The following is a 26,098-nucleotide window of genomic DNA, read 5'->3' as shown; positions in this document are numbered from 1 at the left end:
CAACTGGGCAAGAAGGACCTTGGTCATGGAGATGACCAAGAACCCAATGACCACTCTGACAGAACTACATAGTTCCTTGGCTGGGATGGGAGAACCTGACAGAAGGACAACAGTTTCTGCAGCACTTCACCAATCTGGGCTTTGTCAGACAGAAGCCACTCCTGAGAAAAATGCACATGACAGCACACCTGGACTTTGCAAAAAGATTATGTGGTCTGATGAGACAAAAATTGAACTCTTTGGCCTGAATGCAAAGCGCTATGTCTAGAGAAAACCAGGCACATCTCATGACCCATCTAACACCATCACTACCGTGAAGCATGGTGGTGGCAGCATCATGCTTTGGGGATGCTTTTCAGAGGCAGTGACTGGGAGATTGGTAAGGATAGAGGGAACAATGAATGGAGCCAAATACAGGCAAATCCTTTATGAGAGCCTGCTTCAGAGTGCAAATGACCTTAGAATGGGGCGAATATTTATGTTCCAACAGGACAATGACCCCAAGCATACAGCCAAAGCAATGCTGGAATTGCTTCAGAACAAGAATGTGAACGTCAGTGAGTGGCCCAGCCAAAGCCCAGACTTGACTCCCATAGAAAATCTGTGGAAAGACTTGAAGATTGCTGTTCACTGCCGCTCCCAATCTAACTTAAGAGAGCTTGAGAAAATCTGCAAGGAAGAATGGGTGGAAAATCCACAAATCCAGATGTGCAAAGCTGCTACAGACATACCCAAGACAACTCAAAGCTGTAATACCCTTCAAAGGTGCTTCTAAAAAGTATTGACTCAGGCGTGTGAATACTTATGTAAATGAGAGAATTCTGTATTTCATTTTCAATAAATCTGCAAACATTTCTAAACATGTTTTCATTTTGTCATTATGGGGTATTGTGTGTAGATGTGTGAGAGAAAATATATTTAGTCCATTTTGAATTCAGGCTGTAACATAACAAAATGTGGAATAAGTCAAGGGTTATGAATACTTTCTGAAGGCATTGTAACTGCGAGAAACCGGTAAATTATTTATATGAACAGCATGACATGAAATGGAACTATTAAATTAAATGCAATGTCTAAATCTGGGTGCTCTACTGCCTTCTCTGCTCTGCTATCTGCGTGATCAATCATCAACACTCAGGGTGGAGATAGACGGTGGATCTCAGTATGGACCGCAGTTCACGATGCATATATCATCTCTGGTAACTTTTTTTTGTGACAGGTACATTTGCTGCAGCATAGCCTTCCTACTATTGAGTTGCACCCCCTTTTGCCCTCTGAACAGCCTCAATTCGTCGGCACATGGACTACAAGGTGTTGAAAGTGTTCCACAGGGATGCTGGCCCATGTTGACTCCAAGTTGGCTGGATGTCCTTTTGGTGGTGGCCCATTCTTGATACACATGGGAAACTATTGAGCATGAAAAACCCAGCAGCATTGCAGTTCTTGACACACTCAAACTGGTGTGCCTTGCACTTACTACCATACCCCGTTCAAAGGCACTTAAATATTTTGTCTTGCCCATTCACCCTCTGAATGGTACACATACACAATTCATGTCTCAATTTTCTCAAGGCTTAAAAATCCTTATTTAACCAATCTCCTTCCCTTCATCTACACTGATTGAAGTAGATTTAACAGGTGACATCAATAAGTGATCATACTTTAGCTTTCACCTGGTCAGTCTATGTTATGGAAAAAGTTCCTAATGTTTTGTACAATCATTGTATCTGAATGCTCGTCTAATTTATACATCTCCATCTGGCTTTCAGGGTCATCTTATCATTTTATAGTAAAGATACTTTTTTAAACAGCTGCAGATTTTTAAAAAATTATATCACTAGTATCATTGCTTTTATTCAGTGCACACGTGAGCACTCTCCCTGTCTTTCTCTGTAATGAATACTCGGACAGAGTGGTAAGATCCAATCGCAGAATAGCGATGCTTTATTAGAGTACAGACAAGGGAATAGCTTAATCAAGGTCGGTCGGGCTGTGGTCAAAACCGGGCCAGGCATAGACAGGCAGAGGTACCAATGGAGCAGGCTTAGTCGTAGTCGAGGGCACAGGCACAGGATCAGAGGACGGTAATCACTGGGGTAGACAAGCAGAGGATTAAGCAATTCGGGGAGTCAAACAACAAGACACAGGTCGGATACACGGGTAATCAAAAACAACAAACTCTCTCTCTCTCTCTCTCTCGGAACAAAACGCTTAGCAAGTCACAATGGAACAATACCTCGCGCCGACTGAGCCTCTGAGCACACCTTAAATCCTACACTAATTACTGACAGGTGTGCTCAGAACTCAGGTGAACCAGATCGAGTCTGATGACTCCCCCTCTCTGTAGATCGGGGAAGTGTCAGACTCTGTCTAGACCCTGCCAACCCCCGATCCCTTACAGTATCCCCCTCCCCAGGGCCGGCTCCTGACGGCCTTCTACCTCTACCGGGTGGTCTTCCTCTGGGTCGGGGTCTTGGATGATCTGGGTACTCAGCGTGGAAAGTGGCCTTGAGAGCGGGATCGAGTATGTCCTTAGCCGGAACCCAGGACCGTTCCTCAGGTCCATATCCCTCCTAGTCCACGAGATATTCGATGCCCCCTCATCTCCGTCTTGACTCCAGTATCTCGTGGACTGTATAGGTGGTGTCCTGTTCATCCTCCAAAGGTGGTGTAGTAGGTTGTTGAGCGATTGGTGGATACATCGGGCTATAATGGACAGGTTTCAACAGGGAGACGTGGAACGTAGGGTTAATCCTGTAGTGTCGAGGGAGTAACAGACGGTAGGTGACAGGGTTAATACGTCTCTGAACTTTGAAAGGACCAATGTACCTGGGTTGGAGCTTCTTGCAGCTCCATCGGAACCGCAGGTCTCGGGTAGACAGCCACACTCGTTGCCCGGGTTGATAAGTGGGAGTAGGTCTCTGGCGTCGGTCGGCGTAGGTCTTTTGCTGTTGTGAGGCTTGACTGAGATGTTGATGGGCCGTCTCCCAGACCTGCGCACTCCGACGGAACCACTCGTCCACCGCCGGTACCATCCCTGATGCGGTATCACATGGGAACAGGGGGGGTTGATACCCTAGAACACACTGGAAGGGCGTTAAGCGTAGGGAGGTGTGAATGAGTGAGTTCTGAGCATACTCTACCCAAGGAAGGAATCGACTCCACTCTTGCGGCTGCCGCGAACATTGTTGCCGTAGATATTTCCCAATTTCCTGGTTGAGCCGTTCTGTCTGCCCATTGGCCTGGGGATGATATCCGGAGGTTAGGCTAACCGAGATGCCCAAGCGTTCGCTGAAGGCCTTCCATACCCGGGATACAAACTGGGGTCCCCGGTCGGAAACAATATCCTCCGGGACACCAAACTGCCGGAACACCTGGGTAAACATAGTCTCAGCCATCTGAGTGGCGTTAGGCAAACGGGTCATGGGTACTAACCGGCACATCTTGGAGAAACGATCGATGACCACTAGAATTATAGTATGGCCCTCTGATTCTGGTAGGTCGGTAACAAAGTCCATAGCAATGTGCGACCATGGTCGTTGAGGAGTTGGCAATGGCATCAGCTTACCCTCCGGTAGTGCACGAGGTACCTTGGACTGAGCACATACTGGACAGGATAAGACATAGTCTCTGACGTCATCTGTGAGGGAATCCCACCAGTATTTTCGGCTGATGAGTCGTGTAGTTCGAGTGATTCCGGGATGACCAGATCCCAGCGACGTGTGGCACCATTCCATCAGTTGAGGTCGAAGAGGAGCTGGCACAAACACCTTAGACCCCGGGGTTTCTGGAGGGGCTGGTTCCGCTTGTAAGCTCTCCTGAATCGTGTCATCAATAGCCCACCTCACCGGACCAACACGGTAACTCATGGGGAGAATAGGTTCTGGCTCCACGGGTCTTTCCGTGCGCTCGAACCGTCGGGAAAGCGCGTCCGCCTTACCATTCATGGACCCGGTGATATAAGAGACAGTGAATCGGAAATGGTTGAAGAATAAAGACCACCTTGCCTGTCGGGAGTTCAGTCGTTTGGCACTGTGAAGATACTCCAGGTTGCGGTGGTCCGTGAGCACTTGGAACGGATGCTCTGCTCCCTCCAACCAATGTCTCCACTCCTCCAGTGCTATCTTCACCGCCAGTAATTCCCGATTACCCATGTCATAGTTCTGCTCGGCAGAATTCAGCTTCCTTGAAAAGAAAGCACAGGGTCGTGATTTAGGCGGCTCACCTTGGCGTTGGGATAACACGGCTCCAACTCCAACCTCCGAAGCGTCCACTTCCACGATAAACGGTAAGGTAGGGTCCGGCTGACATAGAATAGGAGCGGTGGTAAAGCGTTGTTTCAACGTCTCAAACGCACGCACCGCCCCCTCCGTCCAGTTCAGACCGCGACCCTTGTAGCTGGTCATCGCCGACAGGGGCGCTGCGGTTGTGCTGAAAATACGCACGAACCGTCTATAGTAATTGGCGAACCCTAAGAACCTCTGGAGCTCCTTCACCGTCTGGGGTTGAGGCCAGTCTTGTACCGCTTGCACCTTGGATTCATCCAGTTTAACCCCGTCGGGAGTGAGTATGGCCCCAAGGAAGGAAATCGTAGTGACATGGAATTCACTCTTTTCTGCCTTCACGAACAGAGAATGTTGTAGGAGCCGATCCAGAACCTGTCGTACATGGGACACATGTTCACTCAGAGAGTTAAAATATATTAGGATGTCATCAATGTACACAATAACAAATCGATCAATCATGTCACTGAAAATGTCATTCATGAACGCCTTGAATACTGAGGGCGCGTTGGTAAGTCCATAGGGCATGACACAATATTCGTAGTGTCCTCGATGTGTGATGAAGGCGGTCTTCCATTCATCCCCCTCTCTAATACGCACAAGATTGTACGCACTCCTGAGGTCCAGTTTACTGTACATGGAGGCCTGTCCCACCTGTTCAAGGGCTGCTGGAATCAAAGGAAGAGGGTAACGATTTTTGATGGTAATATCGTTCAACCCTCGATAGTCTATACAAGGACGCAGTCTGCCATCCTTTTTCTTCACAAAGAAAAAACTGGATGCGGCGGGAGACGTCGATGGGCGAATGGCCCCTTGCTGTAGCGCCTCATCAATATACTGGCTCATCGCTTCTCGTTCCGGCTGTGACAACGGGTAGATTCTTCCACGAGGAGGTGTAGCTCCGGATAGCAGATCAGTCCCGCAGTCCCAGGCCCGATGAGGTGGTAACACGGTAGCCCTCTCCTTGGAGAACACCTGCGCGTAATCCTGGTATTCTGTAGGGACCACAGTAGACACCGCACCCTGCGCATCCTCCACAGTAGACATTTTGCACGGTAAATTGAGGCACTCTGCCCTACATACCTCACTCCAAGCTGTGATATCGCCAGATTTCCAGGAGATGACCGGATCATGGAGGACGAGCCAGGGGTGGCCGAGAATTAGTGGCTCCCGTGGAGCGGAGATGACGAAAAAAAAGATGTTCTCCTGGTGTATGGAGACCACTTGTAACTTGATTACCTCTGTACGGTGCGTAATGAACCCAGTGCCCATGGGCTCACCGTCTAGCGCGTTGACTCGCAGGGGAGGTTGAATTGGGATAAGTTGAACTCCCAACTCCTCAGCAAGACCCATATCCAGAAAGCTGGCAGCCGCTCCGGAATCAATAAGTCCTTCCAACCTGCGCACTTTCTCTCCGACAGATAAGGTAACTGGCACATACATTTGTTTCGATGCAATGTTCAAAACTTGATTCTCACTCACCGGTTTGGCAGTTCCGAGGCGATATCCTGGTGTACGGTTAGGTCGTACCGGACATTGAAAGAACGAAATGACCCGACTGACCACAATACAGGCATAGTCCGTCTTGCCGACGTTGTTGTCTCACCGAACCTTGTAGAGGTGACCGTCCCAGTTGCATAGGTTCCTCCTCAGATTCTCTCCTCCGCTCTGTTGATTGCATAGGACCAGTGATCGAGGACTCCCGGACTGTGGATGCCTTGTGTTGCACTATAAGATTATCAATAGAGATGGCTATTTTGATAAACTCATGTAGCGCAGTGATATCTCCTCGACAAGTCAACTCAGTCTGTACGTCTTTGCGCAGCCCTCTTCGGAAAACTGTGAGCAAAGCAGTCTCGCTCCATCCGCTACCGGCTGCTATAGTACGGAACTCTAAAGCGTAATCGGCTACTGTGCGACGGCCCTGCTGAAGTTCGCATAGTTGGTCTCCCACACTACGCCCAGATACTGGGTGGTCGAACACCTCTTGAAACAGTCTCTTGAACTGAACTTCCGCATTCAACTCGGGGACCTCAGCTGCCCAAAGCGCAGTAGCCCAATCCAGTGCTCTTCCCGTTAGCAGAGAAATCATGAAATCCACCCTGCTACGGTCATCGGATTATACGACATATACAGGGACGTCTGGAGTAGAAACCCCTGACATTTGCCAGGTTCCCCGTCGTACCTTGTAGGTAGAGAAATCGGAGGTGCATGACGAGGACTGACCGTGCTCGGGGTGGTGCCTTCAGCCGCTGAGTAGCTGTAGGAGTTCATCCATCCGTTTCTCCTGTATCTCCCATCGCCTCTGTAATTCTGCTGGATCCATGGTATTGGCGAGGTATTCTGTAATGAATACTCGGACAGAGTGGTAAGATCCAATCGCAGAATAGCGATGCTTTATTAGAGTACAGACAAGGGAATAGCTTAATCGTGGTCGGGCGGGCTGTGGTCAAAACCGAGCCAGGCATAGACAGGCAGAGGTACCAATGGAGCAGGCTTAGTCGTAGTCGAGGGAACAGGCACAGGATCAGAGGACGGTAATCACTGGGGTAGACAAGCAGAGGATTAAGCAATTCGGGGAGTCAAACAACAAGGCACAGGTCGGATACACGGGTAATCAAAAACAACAAACTCTCTCTCTCTCTCTTGGAACAAAACGCTTAGCAAGTCACAATGGAACAATACCTCGCGCCGACTGAGCCTCTGAGCACACCTTAAATCCTACACTAATTACTGACAGGTGTGCTCAGAACTCAGGTGAACCAGATCGAGTCTGATGACTCCCCTCTCTGTAGATCGGGGAAGTGTCAGACTCTGTCTAGACCCTGCCAACCCCCGATCCCTTACATTCTCTCTCTCCATCAATTCCATTTAAATTGCATCCAAAATATATAATCCTGTTCAAGGTATATATACACTGTATGTCCAGTGGTGTGTTTTCATGGATGCCAAGGGAAGTCAGGCTTCTCCAAAAATGTACCATTGTGTTTAATAATTTTCCTTCAATTCGCAAGAGGCCGAATGTATCTCACAGGAGAAAGCATCCGAGCAAGCGAAGTTGGTACTTTTTTTAATTAGCCATGAATGGAGATAGGGATTTGGACTTGTGGTTGTACTTAATTCTCCATTAATTCATACATTGTTGTGCCCCTGGCCTGAGAGGATGGAAGTTCAATATGTAGCTAGATGTAGAAGGCTAATGTTAACTAGCTAACGTTGCCCATGAATGGAAGTTAGGCTAGCGATCAAGCATTTGGAAAGGTATCCTAGGAAAACAAAAAATAAAAACGTGTACTGTATGACAGTGTGATAGACTGTTTCGTCAACATGAAAGAGAGGGTGGCATTGGCATTTCTCTACAAGTATGGTGATTCAACAGACACACACACACACGGACACATAAATCAGAACCATGGAGAGCCACTTCATATTTAGCTGACGTTGATTGGACTAAATGTTTTTTGGTAACTTTTAGTTGACACTTTATTAGACTAAGCAGAGGTCATTTGATGATGTTGAAATGTTGACGTTGAAATGGTGCTGGAATAGTGGAGGCGGCTCCTGTTTTCTTTGCGACTTGCGGTAACTCTCTGTGGTTCTAAATTAATAGTTGTTTAGTGGTCCGAAAATGTCTGAAACATTAACTTGCTTGACCATGCTATAGGTCATGTAACTGTCTGTTACTGTACATGCAATATGCTTTGTGGACTTCACCGGACAGAGGTTGCTATCCAGATATGTGATAGGCTTTTATTTGGGGGGGGGGGGGGGGGTTTACCCACGCACCGCTACTGTGTATGTCATAGCCAACCTCTTTCAGTTAATAAATTCAATGTAGTATTAGACTTATATTTAGCTAATGAATGATGGGATAATATGCATAAGCTTCTAACCTATAGCCTCTGTCTTTACTTGCACAATACACACCTGCTCTCCACTGGCCTCTCTCCTTCTTAGCTCCTGTGGAGTCCCAAGAAAAGCTAGACTAGAATAGCTTGTTGGAGATTTTCTTTTAAATCATTTCTTATACTAATACACTATTCAAAGAGGGATGCAAGCTTGCTCTTGTTTGCTGAATGTTAAATACAGCAGCCAAAATAACTCTCGGAGTTTGAAAGAAGAGAGACAATGTGCGGTTTTGATAGGTTATAGCTGTTATTTATTCAGACTGATAACCAATGTTCCCTCAAATGTTTTGGGCCATTGAGCAAATTTTTGTTATTGGGAGTGGAAACTTAAACGTTGTGAGAATTTTGTGCAACTTCCGGCGCGCGTTTACAGTGAACACTTAGGCTGTACCCTTACAGTTTTAGACAGTATTCAATAGGCTATTGTGGCTATTTGAGAATAATGTAGGCCTACCAACAAAACCAATGGAGCAAATCCCATAACATTTTCACATGGAAATAGCTTTTGATTTCTATGATATAGCCCACAGTAGCCTATATGTGGTGTTCAATGCAGGCCTACAATGCATGAGACTTAAAAAAAATGTTTTTACATTATGAAGGGCTTGACATTAATTCATTATTTTTTACTTAGTACTTTTTCACCATGGGCTAAATAGGTGACTTTAAATTGTATTGTGTTGTATGATGCAAGAAACCACAAAATCCAATTAATTATTATTACCATACAGAAAATTTGACAATGTAGGCTACCCTTCTGCCTATTGGCTTATTTGCATATTCAAGCCTGTCTCAAAATACAAGACAAGCTTTTTACCTGACTGGCTTTTCAAAGACAGCTTGAAATGTAGCCTAAACATTTTTTGCTCTTGTAGAAAGCAGTAACTCCCCATTTCTGATCGATACTTATCTATAACTGGGCTAATAACTCGCTAACTAGCAACGAATATCAACAAATGTGCACACGCGAGGCTCTGATCTGAACTGATCTGAAAACTCGCAGGTGATTGAAAGACCACTAGTGGGATTCCCCCCCCTGATCTATATAGTGCAAACTAATGGGGCGAACTCAGTGATGTTCATTCTCTTACGTCTCTGCGCGGCATTGGCATTTCTTCTGCTTAGAGGAAACATTGTCCATAACCATTCAATCTTCGTGAAGAGAAGCGAAAACCACCTGCATCTTATTCTAGTCCTGCAGCCTATTATTCAAGCATGTCATTACAATGATGAAGATAAGGACAACGAAACGTAGGCAATTTTATTTAACTGTTACGAGGAAGGAATGAAGCAACAATAGAGAGTGAAACAGGAGATAGACAAATATGCACATCGCACAACATTAGCAGAAATATTAGGGCAATGCATCAGCCTATTCATTATTGCATTCACAAAAAGTCATTTTACATTTTACATTTTTAGTCATTTAGCAGACGCTCTTATCCAGAGCGACTTACAGTTAGTGAATACATATTTTTTTTATACTGGCCCCCCGTGGGAATTGAACCCACAACCCTGGCGTTGCAAACGCCATGCTTTATCAACTGAGCTACATCCCTGCCGGCCATTCCCTCCCCTACCCTGGACGACGCTGGGCCAATTGTGCGCCGCCCATGAGTCATCAATGTAAGGGCATTTTGAAATTTCTTCACCCAACTTTTAACATAAATGTTTGGTTGTTGTTGATTTCATGTTGAATTCACACTATTTGACAACTCAACCAAATGTAAATCAAAACTAGACGTTGACTGAAGTCTGTGCCCAGTGGGTACATTCACTGCTCAACAAAAATTAAAATTCACATTAAAATTAAAATTAAAACACTAAAATAACACATCCTAGATCTGAATGAATGAAATAATCTTATTAAATACTTTTTTCTTTACATAGTTGAATATGCTGACAACAAAATCACACAAAAACTATCAATGGAAATTAAATTTATCAACCCATGGAGGTCTGGATTTGGAGTCACCCTCAAAATTAAAGTGGAAAACCACACTACAGGCTGTTCCAACTTTGATGAAATGTCCTTAAACAAGTCAAAATGAGGCTCAGTAGTGTGTGTGGCCTCCACGTGCCTGTATGACCTCCCTACAACGCCTGGGCATGCTCCTGATGAGGTGGCGGATGGTCTCCTGAGGGATCTCCTCCTCCCAACTCCTGGACAGTCTGTGGTGCAACATGGCGTTGGTGGATGGAGCGAGACATGATGTCCCAGATGTGCTCAATTGGATTCAGGTCTGGGGAATGGGCGGTCCATAGCATCAATGCCTTCCTCTTGCAGGAACTGCTGACACACTCCAGCCACATGAGGTCTAGCATTGTCTTGCATTAGGAGGAACCCAGGGCCAACCGCACCAGCATATGGTCTCACAAGGGGTCTGAGGATCTCATCTTGGTACCTAATGGCAGTCAGGCTACCTCTGGCGAGCACATGGAGGGCTGTGCGGCCCCCCAAAGAAATGCCACCCCACACCATGACTGACCCACCGCCAAACCGGTCATGCTGGAGGATGTTGCAGGCAGCAGAACGTTCTCCACGGCGTCTCCAGACTCTGTCACGTCTGTTACACGTGCTCAGTTTGAACCTGCTTTCATCTGTGAAGAGCACAGGGCGCCAGTGGCGAATTTGCCAATCTTGGTGTTCTCTGGCAAATGCCAAACGTGCTGCACGGTTTTGGGCTGTAAGCACAACCCCCACCTGTGGACGTTGGGCCCTCATACCACCCTCATGGAGTCTGTTTCTGACCGTTTGAGCAGACACATGCACATTTGTGGCCTGCTGGAGGTCATTTTGCAGGGCTCTGGCAGTGCTCCTCCTGCTCCTCCTTGCACAAAGGCGGAGGTAGCAGTCCTGCTGCTGGGTTGTTGCCCTCCTACGGCCTCCTCCACGTCTCCTGATGTACTGGCCTGTCTCCTGGTAGCGCCTCCATGCTCTGGACACTATGCTGACAGACACAGCAAACCTTCTTGCCACAGCTCGCATTGATGTGCCATCCTGGATGAGCTGCACTACCTGAGCCACTTGTGTGGGTTGTAGACTCTGTCTCATGCTACCACTAGAGTGAAAGCACTGCCAGCATTCAAAAGTGACCAAAACATCAGCCATGAAGCATAGGAACTGAGAAGTGGTCTGTGGTCACCACCTGCAAAACCAGTCCTTTATTGGGGGTGTCGTGCTAATTGCCTATAATTTCCACCTGTTGTCTATTCCATTTGTACAACAGCATGTGAGATGTATTGTCAATCAGTGTTGCTTCCTAAGTGGACAGTTTGATTTCACAGAAGTGTGATTGACTTGGAGTTACATTGTGTTGTTTAAGTGTTCCCTTTATTTTTTTGAGCAGTGTATTTACAATGCCTTCCGAAAGTATTCACACCCCTTGACTTTTTCCACATTTTGTTGTGTTACAAAGTGGGATTCAAATGTATTCCATTGTAATTTTTTGTCAACAATCTACATAACATACTCTGTAATGTGAAAATGGAAGAAAACTTTAAACATTTGTAAAATAAATCATGAAAAATAAGACATTAATTAAAATCAAATTTTATTTGTCACATACATGTGTTTAGCAGATATTATAGCGGGTGTTGCAAAATGGTTGTGCTTCTAGCTCTGACAGTGCAGTAATATCTAACAAGTAGTATCTAACAATTTCACAACATATACCTAATACAAACAAAACGAGTAAGGAATGGAATTAAGAAAATATACATATATGGATGAGCAATGACAGAGCGGCATGGACTAAGATACAGTAGAATATTATAGAATAGAATGCAGTATATACATGAGATGAGTAGTTCAAGATATGTAAACATGATTAAAGTGACTGTAAACATTATTAAAGTGACTAGTGTGCCTTTTCTTAAAGTGGCCAGTGATTTCAATAGGCAACAGCAGCCTCTAATGTGCTAGTGATGGCTATTTAACAGCCAGATGACCTTGAGATAGAAGCTGTTTTTCATTCTCTCGGTCCCAGCTTTGATGCACCTGTACTGACCTCACCTTCTGGATGATAGCGGGGTGAACAGGCAGTGGCTCGGGTGGTTGATGTCCTTGATGATCTTTTTGGCCTTCCTGTGACATCGGATGCTGTAGGTATCTTGGAGGGCGTGTAGTTTGCCCCCGATAATGCGTTCGGCAGACCGCACCCGATGATCATCAATATATCTTGATTAGATACAGTTGAAGTCGGAAGTTTACTGTACATATACCTTAGCCAAATACATTTAAAGTCAGTTTTTCAAAATTCCTGACATTTAATCCTAGTAAATATTCCCTGACTTAGGTCAGTTAGGATGACCACTTTATTTTAAGAATGTGAAATAGTAGAGAGAATGATTTATTTAAGCTTTTATGTATTTCATTACATTCCCAGTGGGTCAGAAGTTTACATACACTCAATTAGTATTTTGTAGCATTGCCTTTAAATTGTTTAACTTGGGTCAACCGTTTCGGGTAGCCTTCCACAAGCTTCCCACAATAAGTTGGGTAAATTTTGGCCCATTCCTCCTGACAGAGCTGGTGTAACTGAGTCAGGTTTGTAGGCCTCCTTGCTCGCACACACTTTTTCAGTTCTGCCCACAAATGTTCTATAGGATTGAGGTCAGGGCTTTGTGATGGCCACTCCAATAACATGACTTTGTTGTCCTTAAGCCATTTTGCCACAACTTTGGAAGTATACTTGGGGTCATTGTCCATTTGGAAGACCCATTTGCGACCAATCTTTAACTTCCTGACTGATGTCTTGAGATGTTGCTTCAATATATCCACATACTTTTCCTTCCTCAAGATGCTATCTATTTTGTGAAGTGCACCAGTCCCTCCTGCAGCAAAGCTCCCCCACAGCATGATGCTGCCACCCCCGTGCTTCACTGTTGGGATGGTGTTCTTCGGCTTGCAAGTACCACCCTTTTCCTCCAAACATAACGATGGTCATTATGGCCAAACAGTTTTATTTTTGTTTCATCAGACCAGAGGACATTTCTCCAAAAAGTACAATCTTTGTCCCCATGTGCAGTTGCAAACTGTAGTCTGGCTTTTTTATGGCAGTTTTGGAGCAGTTGCTTCTTCCTTGCTGAGCGGCCTTTCAGGTTATGTCGATATAGGACTTGTTTTACTGTGGATATAGATACTTTTGTACCTGTTTCCTCCAGCATCTTCACAAGGTCCTTTGCTGTTGTTCTGGGATTGATTTGCACTTTTCACACCAAAGTACGTTCATCTCTAGGAGACAGAACGTGTCTCCTTCCTGAGCGGTATGACGGCTGTGTGGTCCCATGGTGTTTATACTTGCGTACTATTGTTTGTACAGATGAATGTTGTACCTTCAGGCATTTGGAAATTGCTCCCAAGGATGAACCAGACTTATGGAGGTCTACAAAAACATTTTCTGAGGTCTTGGCTGATTTCTTTTGATTTTCCCATGATGTCAAGCAAAGAGGCACTGAGTTTGAAGGTAGGCCTTGAAATACATCCACAGGTACACCTCCAATTGACTCAAATTATGTCAATTAGCCTATCAGCCAATTGACTCAAATTATGTGAATTAGCCTATCAGAAGCTTCTTAAGCCATGACATAATTTTCTGGAATTTTCCAAGCTGTTTGAAGGCACAGTCAATTAGTGTATGTAAACTTCTGACCCACTGGAATTGTGATGCAGTGAATTACAAGTAAAATAATCTGTCTGTAAACAATTGTTGGAAAAATTACTTGTGTCATGCACAAAGTAGATGTCCTATCCGACTTGCCAAAACTATAGTCTGTTAACAAGAAATGTGTGGAGTGGATGAAAAACGAGTTTTAATGACTCCAACCTAAGTGTATGTAAACTTCCGACTTCAACTTTAAGTATTCAACCCCCTGAGTCAATACATGTTAGAGTCACCTTTGGCAGCGATTACAGCTGTGAGTGTTTCTGGGTAAGTCTCTAAAAGCTTTCCACGCCTGGATTGTGCATTTTTTGCAATATTACTTTAGTGCCTTGTTGCAAACAGGATGCACGTTTTGGAATATTTGTATTCTCTACAGGCTTCCTTCTTTTCGCCCTGTCAATTATGTTAGTATTGTGGAGTAACTACAATGTTGTTGATCCATCCTCAACTTTCTCCTATCACAGCCATTCAACTCTGTAACTGTTTTAAAGTCAACATTGGCTTCATGGTGAAATCGCTGAGCGGTTTCCTTCCTGAGTTAGGAAGGACGCCTGTGTCTTTTTAGTGACTGGGTGTATTGATACACCATTCAAAGTTTCATTAATAACTTTCCCATGCTCAATGGGATATTCAATGTTTTTACCCATCTACCCATAGGTGCCATTCTTTGCAATGCATTGCAAAACCTCCCTGGTCTTTGTGGTTGAATCTGTGTTTGAAATTCACTGCTCGACTGAGGGACCTTACAGATAATTGTATGTGTGGGGTACAGAGATGAGTAGTCATTAAAATATAATGTTAAACACTATTATTGCACAAAGTGTCCATGCAACTTATTATGTGACTTGTTAAGCACATTTTTACTCCTGAACTTATGTAGGCTTGCTTATTGACTCAAGACATTTTTAATTGTACAAATTAATTAGGATAACCCTGCTTTAGAATGACACTTCCGGTTTTGGAAGGAAATACCAGAATACCTGGGTTTTGGCAGGAAATACCAGGTTACATGGGAGAAAAGTGATTTATTCTCGGGATAGAATATTTTAAAAATACCAGGAACATATTAAACCGTATTAGTGACGACACACATGGATCCACTTTAGAGGAGGGTGTTTAGGAGCCTTGTGTAAAGATGAGCAAACATCAGAGCAAAGCTAGGCCTATTAGAATGAGTCATCCCCACAAACTTTGACTTTGAAGATGGAGTAATGTTGTGTGCATATTACCAACCCCGTAGAAGCTTGTAACCAGTCTGACACCAGCTCACTCTCTGAACTAGTTTGAGTTCTATTCAGACTTGTGATTCCAATTCTCCCTCATTAGATTATTGTGCATGATCCAGCTGTCTGACCATTTCAATGAGCAGAGGGTTGTTCTCTAACCCCTTGGGACTCTGTGTTCTTGTCTCCCCGTGTCTTGCAGGGGAAGTTTACGAGCCCAATCCCTGCGAGAATGGGGCCGCCTGCCTCAATGTTCTGGCCGACGAATCCTTCTCATGTGAGTGTTACACTGGTTTCTCAGGAGCCAAACTTGTGTTAGTAGTGTGGAGGTTGATAAGTGAGATCAGAAACACCTGCTGAAATGACACAGGTGTCATCTGTGATTGTGTGTGCGTGAGTATATCCAAACCCATCATGGCCCTGTGCTTCGTTGGTGGTTGTGGATTGAAGGCTAGCGTTGCGCGTCTGTCAGTATGGTATCAGTGGTGTCATATTTAACTGTTCACAAGTGGCGCGGTGTGCTCTCTGTTTGAATTGTTAAGATGGTGTCCCATCTGGCGTGTGGCAGCTTGTCTCCTTGACTTCTGCTGTGCCCACCCCTCTTCATCACCCCTGCCTGCCCTCCTCATGGCAGTGAGACCCTTAATCCCAATTTACATGCTTCAGTCATCTGTACATGCCAATCCTAGAGATACTGTATACCATTTTCATGTACATTTCCCTCTCTCCTGCTCTATTTTGTGCTGCCTCTTTGTTGTCCCCCTTCCTCTATCTCTGCATCTCTCTCGCTCAAACCATATCCCCCCCCCCCCCCCCCCTCCCATGTGTATGTAATTTATGTATTATTTAAACATATGGCTTTAAAAGTCATGAAAAATGTAAACCCGAGAAGCTAGGGCTTTGACCTAACCACATGTTCACAAGAATGCAACTGAATGCAACTTTTAGAGAAGGAGAGCAGCAGCCGACTGGCATTTGCATATTATAACAGCTTTTACAAGACATTTTTGCAAACAACGCAATATGGCCTTTTCTCTGTTCTCAATTTATGTGGCATATTCCGCAAAGTGCATTTGGAAACACACAATAAATCCATTGTGGAAAGTATTTTAAGAATACTGCTGAACAGCACAATAGCTACTGAATGACATTTGGAGTCTGCCTTGTCCCTAACCCTCTGGGAAAGCTCTGTAGCATCTGACAGATTCTTAGCTCTGCCTGGAATAAATGTGAGCTTTGAGACCTTGACATGTCATCCACCTAACAGTTGGGGTTGTAGGAGAGCGTATTTGATGTACCAGAACAAAAACGTAAGAATTATGGGGGTGAATAAGCTCTGCTATGCCTGTGACAAAAGATCTCCAAATCCCCTTAGTGTGCATGAATATTTGTCATCTGGCATTTGTCATCCGTAATTTTCTTCAGAAATCGACAAAGATTTGAAATGATTCAATCACGAAATGGATGTATCCCATTGCATTAAATGATGCGTCAACTTCTGTCTGCACCTCGAACCGCAATGCATCTCTCTACCATTAGGAAACACCATCATATCACACTCAATGTGGATACAAACACAATTGTTTTATTGCCATGTGTAGATGGGATGTTCCTCATTAAAGTCACCTCCGGTAACTTTGTAAGCAGTTGCTCCAACATTATGTTTATGTGGAATGGACAGTGCTATTGAGCACCTTACACACGATTCGTTTCTCACAGAGACAATTCAATGCAGATGTAGAAAACATATTGATTGAAAGTAGAAGACCGATGATCGTTCATGATCAGGAAGTTTATGTGTAACTATTGGCCTGAGCTGAAAGGGGGAAAGCATTCTTCCAGTCTGTCCCAGAAATGTTTTTTCTTTGACCTTTTCTTATGCTCAGAAGACCAATTTGATGCTCAATTTTTACATTTGGTCTTTGGACACATTTGAAAAGAAAACAACCCCAAGGGGAGTACAATAATTATGTTATTGTTTACTTGCATATAATTATTATTTGGTTGCAAGACGTTTAAAAGACATGTAATGCATCCCTAATATGAGGAAGATGAGTGGTAACTCGAAGCTCATTCTTAAGAGTGCAGTATGTTAATTATTTTATTAAAACCACATGTCAACGTAGCAGCTAGTGGTTTGTGGATGGCTTCACCCATCACTTCTACAGTGCTGACGAGACTGGAAAATGGGGAAGGATGAAGACAGGACTAGAGAAAGAAACAGAGGGCCATTGTTTCTAATTCTACTGGGTACAGTGAGGAAGCATCAAACAACCTTGCGTATGTCTGTATGTGTGCATGGGTGTAACTTACAGGGGGGACAGCGGGGTCATGACCTTCCCCAATATTAGAGACAGACTAATTTGACCCCCTCAATAATATACCATGATGAATTTGTTGGATTGGAAATCATTTCCCCACCGTCGCTACTGGCTTTCTTTGTTTTTACACTATACAGTACTACTCAATTCATCATTTTATGATTGGATCCCCCCCCCCCCCCCCGCCACCAATTATGCTTTTGGTTTGGCACGGTCCTCAGAAGCCGTGGCTTGTGAAGGGAAAGAAAGTTACACATGGCTTGTAAGGAGACGGAGCAGTACCTCCTATCTTTCTCTCTCCCGCCTCTCTTCTTAGCAAACCCTTAATTATGTGAGCTAACGTAACAAATAAAGAAGTACAGTCACATTTAACATGGTAAATTCATAATCATTATATAGAAAATTACATTTTTCAAATGGATAAAGTTTCTATTGCTAAGTGAAAAGATGTGCATCTCGCATGTGAGCGCTATTTTTCAAAACAAGTGATAATTGGTAATGGTTATATTGGGCTCAATTTTGTGAGTTCAAAGACACGTTGGTAGGATTATAAACTTTAATTCAACTGGTTTTCCAATAGGCTACATAATTAGAGAAGGGCTGTTTCTCTGAACCTCAGGCAGTAGGCTCAAGCAAGCTTGTTTCTCTCCCCAGACTCTCACCAGCAGCAGCAACCTATCCTCCAATTTTGCAAAGGAAAATTATACTTTAATGGTCTCACCATGGTTTTATTTCAATTAATTTTGGAGTAGAAAAGTCACCAGGGCTGCATTCAGTTAAAAACATGTAATGCAATGTTCAATTAAACAGAAACGGTGCTGTTCTGAGTGACCAGTTGAACAACTGGAAGGGGTTAGGTAGAAGGTTCAAAATGCACCGCTGCCCTTCAAACTCATTGCTTCAAGCCACACCCGCCACACCCACCAAACGGAGCAAAAGTAGGCTACCTCTGTTCAAGAACATTGAAGAACGTTTTGGGGAAACTTGTTGTTCAGTACAAGCCATTACGCAACGTAGCAATTTTCAATTAAACTGAACGCACCCCAAAACTGACTTTCTCACAGTCAAACCAACCCCCAAAACAATTCAACAGTGGTTCATTTCTGAACTGTTAAGAGTTAGACCAACAGTTTAAATTAATACAGACATTTTTAGTATTTCAGTTTTGGTTGGGATATATTGAAAACATTTTCAGGAAAGATTTGGATGTATTTTACCTTCAAACTTAACCAAAAACAATCATTTCACAGCAATTTCTTTAAAATAATATCTCCCGAGGGGCATGCCCCCAGACCCCCCAAAAGGGTGTTGACTCCGTAACCCATTGACCGTGTGTGTGTGTGTGTGTGTGTGTGTGTTAAATTCTCCACTGTCATCCTTTGGATGAAGTTGTTACACTGAGGTCCTGACTTTCTGATCTCAAGAGATTGCAAGGGAATGGTTGCTAACCCTGTGTCCTGACTAAATCTGTCTGGGGCTCAGGGTTGGAATATCCATTGCAGTTTGTAATGCAGCCTAGTTTTATTTACACAATCCCATCAGCTATCTTATAAATACTGGATCTATCTATCTATCTATCTATCTATCTATCTATCTATCTATCTATCTATCTATCTATCTATCTATCTATCTATCTATCTATCTATCTATCTATCTATCTATCTATCTATCTATCTATCTATCTATCTATCTATCTATCTATCTATCTATCTATCTATCTATCTATCTATCTATCTATCTATCTATCTATCTATCTATCTATCTATCTATCTATCTATCTATCTATCTATCTATCTATCTATCTATCTATCTATCTATCTATCTATCTATCTATCTATCTATCTATCTATCTATCTATCTATCTATCTATCTATCTATCTATCTATCTATCTATCTATCTATCTATCTATCTATCTATCTATCTATCTATCTATCTATCTATCTATCTATCTATCTATCTATCTATCTATCTATCTATCTATCTATCTATCTATCTATCTATCTATCTATCTATCTATCTATCTATCTATCTATCTATCTATCTATCTATCTATCTATCTATCTATCTATCTATCTATCTATCTATCTATCTATCTATCTATCTATCTATCTATCTATCTATCTATCTATCTATCTATCTATCTATCTATCTATCTATCTATCTATCTATCTATCTATCTATCTATCTATCTATCTATCTATCTATCTATCTATCTATCTATCTATCTATCTATCTATCTATCTATCTATCTATCTATCTATCTATCTATCTATCTATCTATCTATCTATCTATCTATCTATCTATCTATCTATCTATCTATCTATCTATCTATCTATCTATCTATCTATCTATCTATCTATCTATCTATCTATCTATCTATCTATCTATCTATCTATCTATCTATCTATCTATCTATCTATCTATCTATCTATCTATCTATCTATCTATCTATCTATCTATCTATCTATCTATCTATCTATCTATCTATCTATCTATCTATCTATCTATCTATCTATCTATCTATCTATCTATCTATCTATCTATCTATCTATCTATCTATCTATCTATCTATCTATCTATCTATCTATCTATCTATCTATCTATCTATCTATCTATCTATCTATCTATCTATCTATCTATCTATCTATCTATCTATCTATCTATCTATCTATCTATCTATCTATCTATCTATCTATCTATCTATCTATCTATCTATCTATCTATCTATCTATCTATCTATCTATCTATCTATCTATCTATCTATCTATCTATCTATCTATCTATCTATCTATCTATCTATCTATCTATCTATCTATCTATCTATCTATCTATCTATCTATCTATCTATCTATCTATCTATCTATCTATCTATCTATCTATCTATCTATCTATCTATCTATCTATCTATCTATCTATCTATCTATCTATCTATCTATCTATCTATCTATCTATCTATCTATCTATCTATCTATCTATCTATCTATCTATCTATCTATCTATCTATCTATCTATCTATCTATCTATCTATCTATCTATCTATCTATCTATCTATCTATCTATCTATCTATCTATCTATCTATCTATCTATCTATCTATCTATCTATCTATCTATCTATCTATCTATCTATCTATCTATCTATCTATCTATCTATCTATCTATCTATCTATCTATCTATCTATCTATCTATCTATCTATCTATCTATCTATCTATCTATCTATCTATCTATCTATCTATCTATCTATCTATCTATCTATCTATCTATCTATCTATCTATCTATCTATCTATCTATCTATCTATCTATCTATCGTTGAAGTCGGAAGTTTACATACACCTTAGCCAAATACATTTAAACTCAGTTTTTCACAATTCCTGACATTTAATCCTAGTACAGATTCCCTTTCTTAGGTTTATTTTAAGAATGTGAAATGTCAGAATAATAGTAGAGAGAATGATTTATTTCAGCTTTTATTTCTATCATCACATTCCCAGTGGGTCAGAAGTTTACATACACTCAATTAGTATTTGGTAGCATTGCCTTTAAATTGTTTAACTTGGGTCAAACATTTCGGGTAGCCTTCCACAAGCTTCCCACAATAAATTGGGTGAATTTTGGCCCATTCCTCCTGACAGAGCTGGTATAACTGAGTCAGGTTTGTAGGCCTCCTTGCTCGCACAAGCTTTTTCAGTTCTGCCCACACATTGCTCGATAGGATTGAGGTCATGGCTTTGGCCACTCCAATACCTTGACTTTGTTGTCCTTAAGCCATTTTGCCACAACTTTGGAAGTATGCTTGGGGTCATTGTCCATTTGGAAGACCCATTTGAGACCAAGCTTTAACTTCCTGACTGATGTCTTGAGATGTTGCTTCAATATATCCACATAATTTTCCTTCCTCATGATGCCATCTATTTTGTGAAGTGCACCAGTCCCTCCTGCAGCAAAGCACCACCACAGCATGATGCTGCCACCCTCGTGCTTCACAGTTGGGATGGTGTTCTTCCGCTTTAAAACTAACCCCTTTTTCCTCCAAACATAACGATGGTCATTATGGCCAAACAGTTCTATTTTTGTTTCATCAGACCAGAGGACATTTCTCCAAAAAGTACAATCTTTGTCCCCATGTGCAGTTGCAAACCGTAATTTGGGTTTTTTATGGCGGTTTTGGAGCAGTTGCTTCTTTCTTGCTGAGCGGACTTTCAGGTTATGTCGATATAGGACTTGTTTTACTGTGGATATAGATACTTTTGTACCTGTTTCCTCCAGCATCTTCACAAGGTCCTTTGCTGTTGTTCTGGGATTGATTTGCACTTTTCACACCAAAGTACGTTCATCTATAGGAGACAGAACGCGTCTCCTTCCTGAGCGGTATGACGGCTGTGTGGTCCCATGGTGTTTATACTTGCATACTATTGTTTGTACAGATGAACGTAGTACCTTCATGCGTTTGGAAATTGCTCCCAAGGATGAACCAGACTTGTGGAGGTCTACAATTTTTCTTCTGGGGTCTTGGCTGATTTCGTTTGATGTCAAGCAAAGAGGCACTGAGTTTGAAGGTAGGCCTTGCAATACATCCACAGGTACACCTCCAATTGACTGAAATGATGTCAATTAGCCTATCAGAAGCTTCTAAAGCCATGACATCATTTTCTGGAATTTTCCAAGCTGTTTAAAGGCACAGTCAACTTAGTGTATGTAAACTTCTGACCCACTGGAATTGTGATACAGTGAATTATAAGTGAAATAATCTGTCTGTAAACAATTGTTGGAAAAATTACTTGTGTCATGCACTAAGTAGGTGTCCTAACCGACTTGCCAAAACTATAGTTTGTTAACAATATATTTGTGGAGTGTTTGAAAAACAAGTTTTAATGACTCCAACCGAAGTGTATGTAAACTTCCAACTTCAACTGTATATACTGTGTATATATATATATATATATAATTATTATTTGCTGTGCTCGTGGTTAGGCTGGTAGTTAAGAGTAAAATTTTCTATGTTATGTGGATAGCGGAGATTATGTCTTTATTTGTAGAACAATGTGATAATACTCAATAGTGAACCTTTATATGTTCTTACATGACTACAAGGCCAGTAGGCCTACTGTGGTATATTGTACTTTATTGAAGAAACAATGCCTGAATTGGAAAGAAATGTGATAGGGAGAGTCATTTCTTATTATTTGGATGTTTTTATCTTAACCTAAGAAACCGATGCAAAGTGCTTTGTTTTATAATAATATTAAAATTGTCTGTCACTGTTGCTGCATTTCAAGTCACTTTCATTTACAATGTGGTGTTCATTAAAAGTTGGTCTTCAATCACTTTATTTTCACAGAAGAGTAACCTCAATGTTGGCATAATTTGGCTTAGTAATTGTCTGCAATTAAACATGTTAACTACTGTAAATCATCGTAATTGACATACATTTCCAGCCGAATATTTTTATTTCAGTTGTAATATGTCATATTCTTCCATTTTTCATATTTCGATTTTGTTGTTCCTGATAGGCTGTTATTTCATTGGAGTGGGAGTAGTGAACTTAGACAATGACCATTTTCCATGCCATTTCCGTTGTCTAATATCAAGCCAGTTTAACATCATAGTAAGGTCAGATCAGCTGGTCTTATAGTTTTATTCCTCCGTTTTGTCGTTGTAATCAAGCTTAGTTTATCCTGCAGGTGCATGTAATCGTCCGTTAGTAGCGTTTTAAGAAATCCAGTGGTAACCTGCAGGAGCAAGTTAAATTCTGCCAAAGATGATCTATTATATTGAGTAGATAGCCAAGTGACCACTCTAACAATGGAAATGCATGTCCTCAAAGATGGAAGGCAGGCGGGAGGAGGTGATATCAGGTGGCACCATTCTAGCCAATGAGAGAGCAGATACGCTTATGAACAACAGGCACAACTCTGATATAAAGTAGGTTTTTTTCAAAGTTGCCGAGATGCCACGTGTGTCCACTTATATCAGTGCATTAGTAACAACCTAACCATTTCAAAACTTCTATTCGATCAAATAAGCCTCACGTAGCATATTAGCAGTTAAATTTTTTGTTGACTAAATTCGATACTCTCTCACTGAATTCCTCACTTCCTGGTATATTTTCGTGAACAGATTTTGGGCGGAGTAAACCCTCTCGCTTTGCCTCTTCCTCTATGGTTCTGCCTGTTTGTTGCAATCGAGCCGTTACGTCTAAGGAGTGTTCAGATGGTGTGAGTTGAGCTCCAAGTAAAACATGGACTAAAATCAAGAGTACATACTGCTCCTACACAAGAACATAATGAAATAGCATTACCATTTCCGGCCATCTTTACTGAAATGAATCAGGCACAACATTATGTGGTCATCTGTAGCTCAGCTGGTAGAGCACGGCGCTTTTAACGCCAAGGTAGTGGGTTCGATCCCCGGGACCACCCATACACAAAAATTTATGCACGCATGACTGTAAGTCGCTTTGGATAAAAGCGTCAGCTAAATGGCATATTATTTATTATTTTATTATATTATCCTTTCAAGTCTTCACACAGCCACATTAAGTACATCCATGATGATGATGATGATAATAATAATAATAATAATAATAATAATAATAATAATAATATAGAACTTGTTAGGTTTAACAGGATTAAGAAACACTTTCTCATTATTTAGTTCATGCTCTGTATTCTTCACTTTTACCTAAGCCCTTGTCTTCTAGAGAGAGCCTTATAACCAGACAATATATCAGATATACATATCATGTTTTATACCTATGCTTCAAACCGCTTTGATCCAAAAAGAGGTTCTCCTTATGTGAATCATCAACCAATGGGTCTGCGAAAAGGCACTAGTGATGACTTATTCAAATGGTTCCCCTCCTCTTTCCCTGAGATGGTATTGTCCGTCGCATGATAAGACTGCCCTGGGACAGATTGGCTTAATCTGAATGACAACCAGGAGGAAGTAATAACCATCCATAATGTAAACAGGTACCAGCCCAGCAGCCCAGCACAGGCCAGATATGACCCCAAGGTGTTCTGAGGAGATAGAGGGAACCATGCGTAGCACACACGTACAACACCCCACAGATATCTGTGGGTGGATGTGTTAGAATAATCACAAGTTGCATTTGCCCAATAGTGGGGCCAGGAAATAGACGACATGGTTGCCATAGTGTAAACACAATCCGCCCCTACATGCTGTGGAACAATCAAGGGGTGTTTGAGCAAGTAATCTGTGGTTGTAGATATGCAGACATTGTATAAATTGCCCAATTCTGAATTAAAATATGCATAGATAAGTATCAATTTGCATTTGACAAATGATGGCCTTGTCCACATTACATACCGTTAATGGTAAACATAATGTTTTTGGCTGTAACATGTTACTTAGATCACTATTACTTCCACTGCTTTGACAGATAGTGTACCATTACGCAAAATGACATGGCATGAATTGCACAAGCCGTTTTTACCAACAGTGATTTCCCATTATTTTATTTATTTTATTTTACCTTTATTTAACTAGGCAAGTCAGTTAAGAACAAATTCTTATTTACAATGATGGCCTACACAGGCCAAACCCAGACGACGCTGGGCCAATTGAGCGCCGCCCTACGGGACTCCCAATCACGGCCGGTTGTGATACAGCCTGGAATCAAACCAGGGGGTCTGTAGTGACGCTTCAAGCACTGAGATGCAGTGCCTTAGACCACTGCAGGATTAATACTCATTCAAAGAAGAATGGGCAATTACAGAAAATAGGAACATGCTTACTGTGAGCTCTGAATAATCATATTCAAATCACTCGTAGTCAGATTCCTTGAACAATCTGACAATCATGGTCTCAGTGGGAGATAATTTGGTAAAAACCAGGCAGAGCAGCATGTAGCTAGCAGTGGATCAGTGCGATAACAGCTTTTGGATGGCCTCGGACTCATAAAAGAAACACATGACTGGAGTTTCACAGCCCTACTGATACCCTGAGAGTCAGCCAGAGGAGAGAGAGCTCTGAGCTTCTGCCCAGAGGTAGTAGATAGGGGGGACCACACTGATGTTGGACCATCTCAAATCAATCAGACCTGGCCCACATACAGTACTTTCAAATACTTGAGATGCGCTTTCTTGCCTGGTACAATAGAACAAATCGAATAGTCCCAGAAGTGCAAACTCTGTCCACTCTGCACGCTGTTCATAAGTATAACCAGTTAACTGTAGAGTACATCTTAAATGGACCGGTGGTACATTGAGGCATAAGAATTGACTAGTAATTTATAAAGCAGGGCAACGATGACCTCGATGAATAACTAATGCATTATATAATAACTGATTAAATCCTTGGGCATTGAGAGCTCACAGTGATGTTTGAACAATGCTGAGCAGTGATGTCGTCGAGGGGTAATGCATATCACTCCTGCTGTGTGCCCTACAGCCCACGGCCCAACGACAAGTTCACAACCAATCTGGGTAATGGATCTTATCTCCATTTAGCAGTGTGGCATCAGGAGTGACAGTGCTGTCACCACTAATGCTGGCAGCCCAGACGCCACTCTCAGAGGTTGACAAATCCTGTTTGTGTCTGTCAAGTGGCCTAGTAATAAATCTAGGACGCTAGAACTTGGGTTGGAGATTTCGTGGATCTATTGGTTTAGCATTCCAGTGTTGCAGAAGGCCAACTGACGTAATGAATGGGTGTCTGTAATAGAATTGGTTT

At 42.1% G+C, this 26,098-nt stretch overlaps 1 protein-coding gene across 3 annotated transcripts in view; it reads left to right on the top strand.

Moving 5' to 3' along the window:
• Positions 1-26,098, top strand: part of edil3a (EGF-like repeats and discoidin I-like domains 3a) — a 306,460-nt gene that overhangs the window by 40,078 nt on the left and 240,284 nt on the right. Inside the window, exon 2 of one of the 3 annotated variants that reach the window (XM_084180559.1) lies at positions 15,283-15,357. The exons of the other annotated variants lie outside the window; for them this stretch is intronic. Within the exon in view, the coding sequence (XP_084036685.1) occupies positions 15,283-15,357 (75 nt within the window). The remainder of the gene's footprint in view (positions 1-15,282; positions 15,358-26,098) is intronic. 3 annotated transcript variants of the gene reach the window in all.

This window comes from Coregonus lavaretus (genome assembly GCF_964263955.1).
Source record: "Coregonus lavaretus genome assembly, chromosome: 17".
Classification (NCBI taxonomy): Eukaryota; Metazoa; Chordata; class Actinopteri; order Salmoniformes; family Salmonidae; genus Coregonus; species Coregonus lavaretus.
This window is presented reverse-complemented; position numbering and strand designations above follow the sequence as displayed.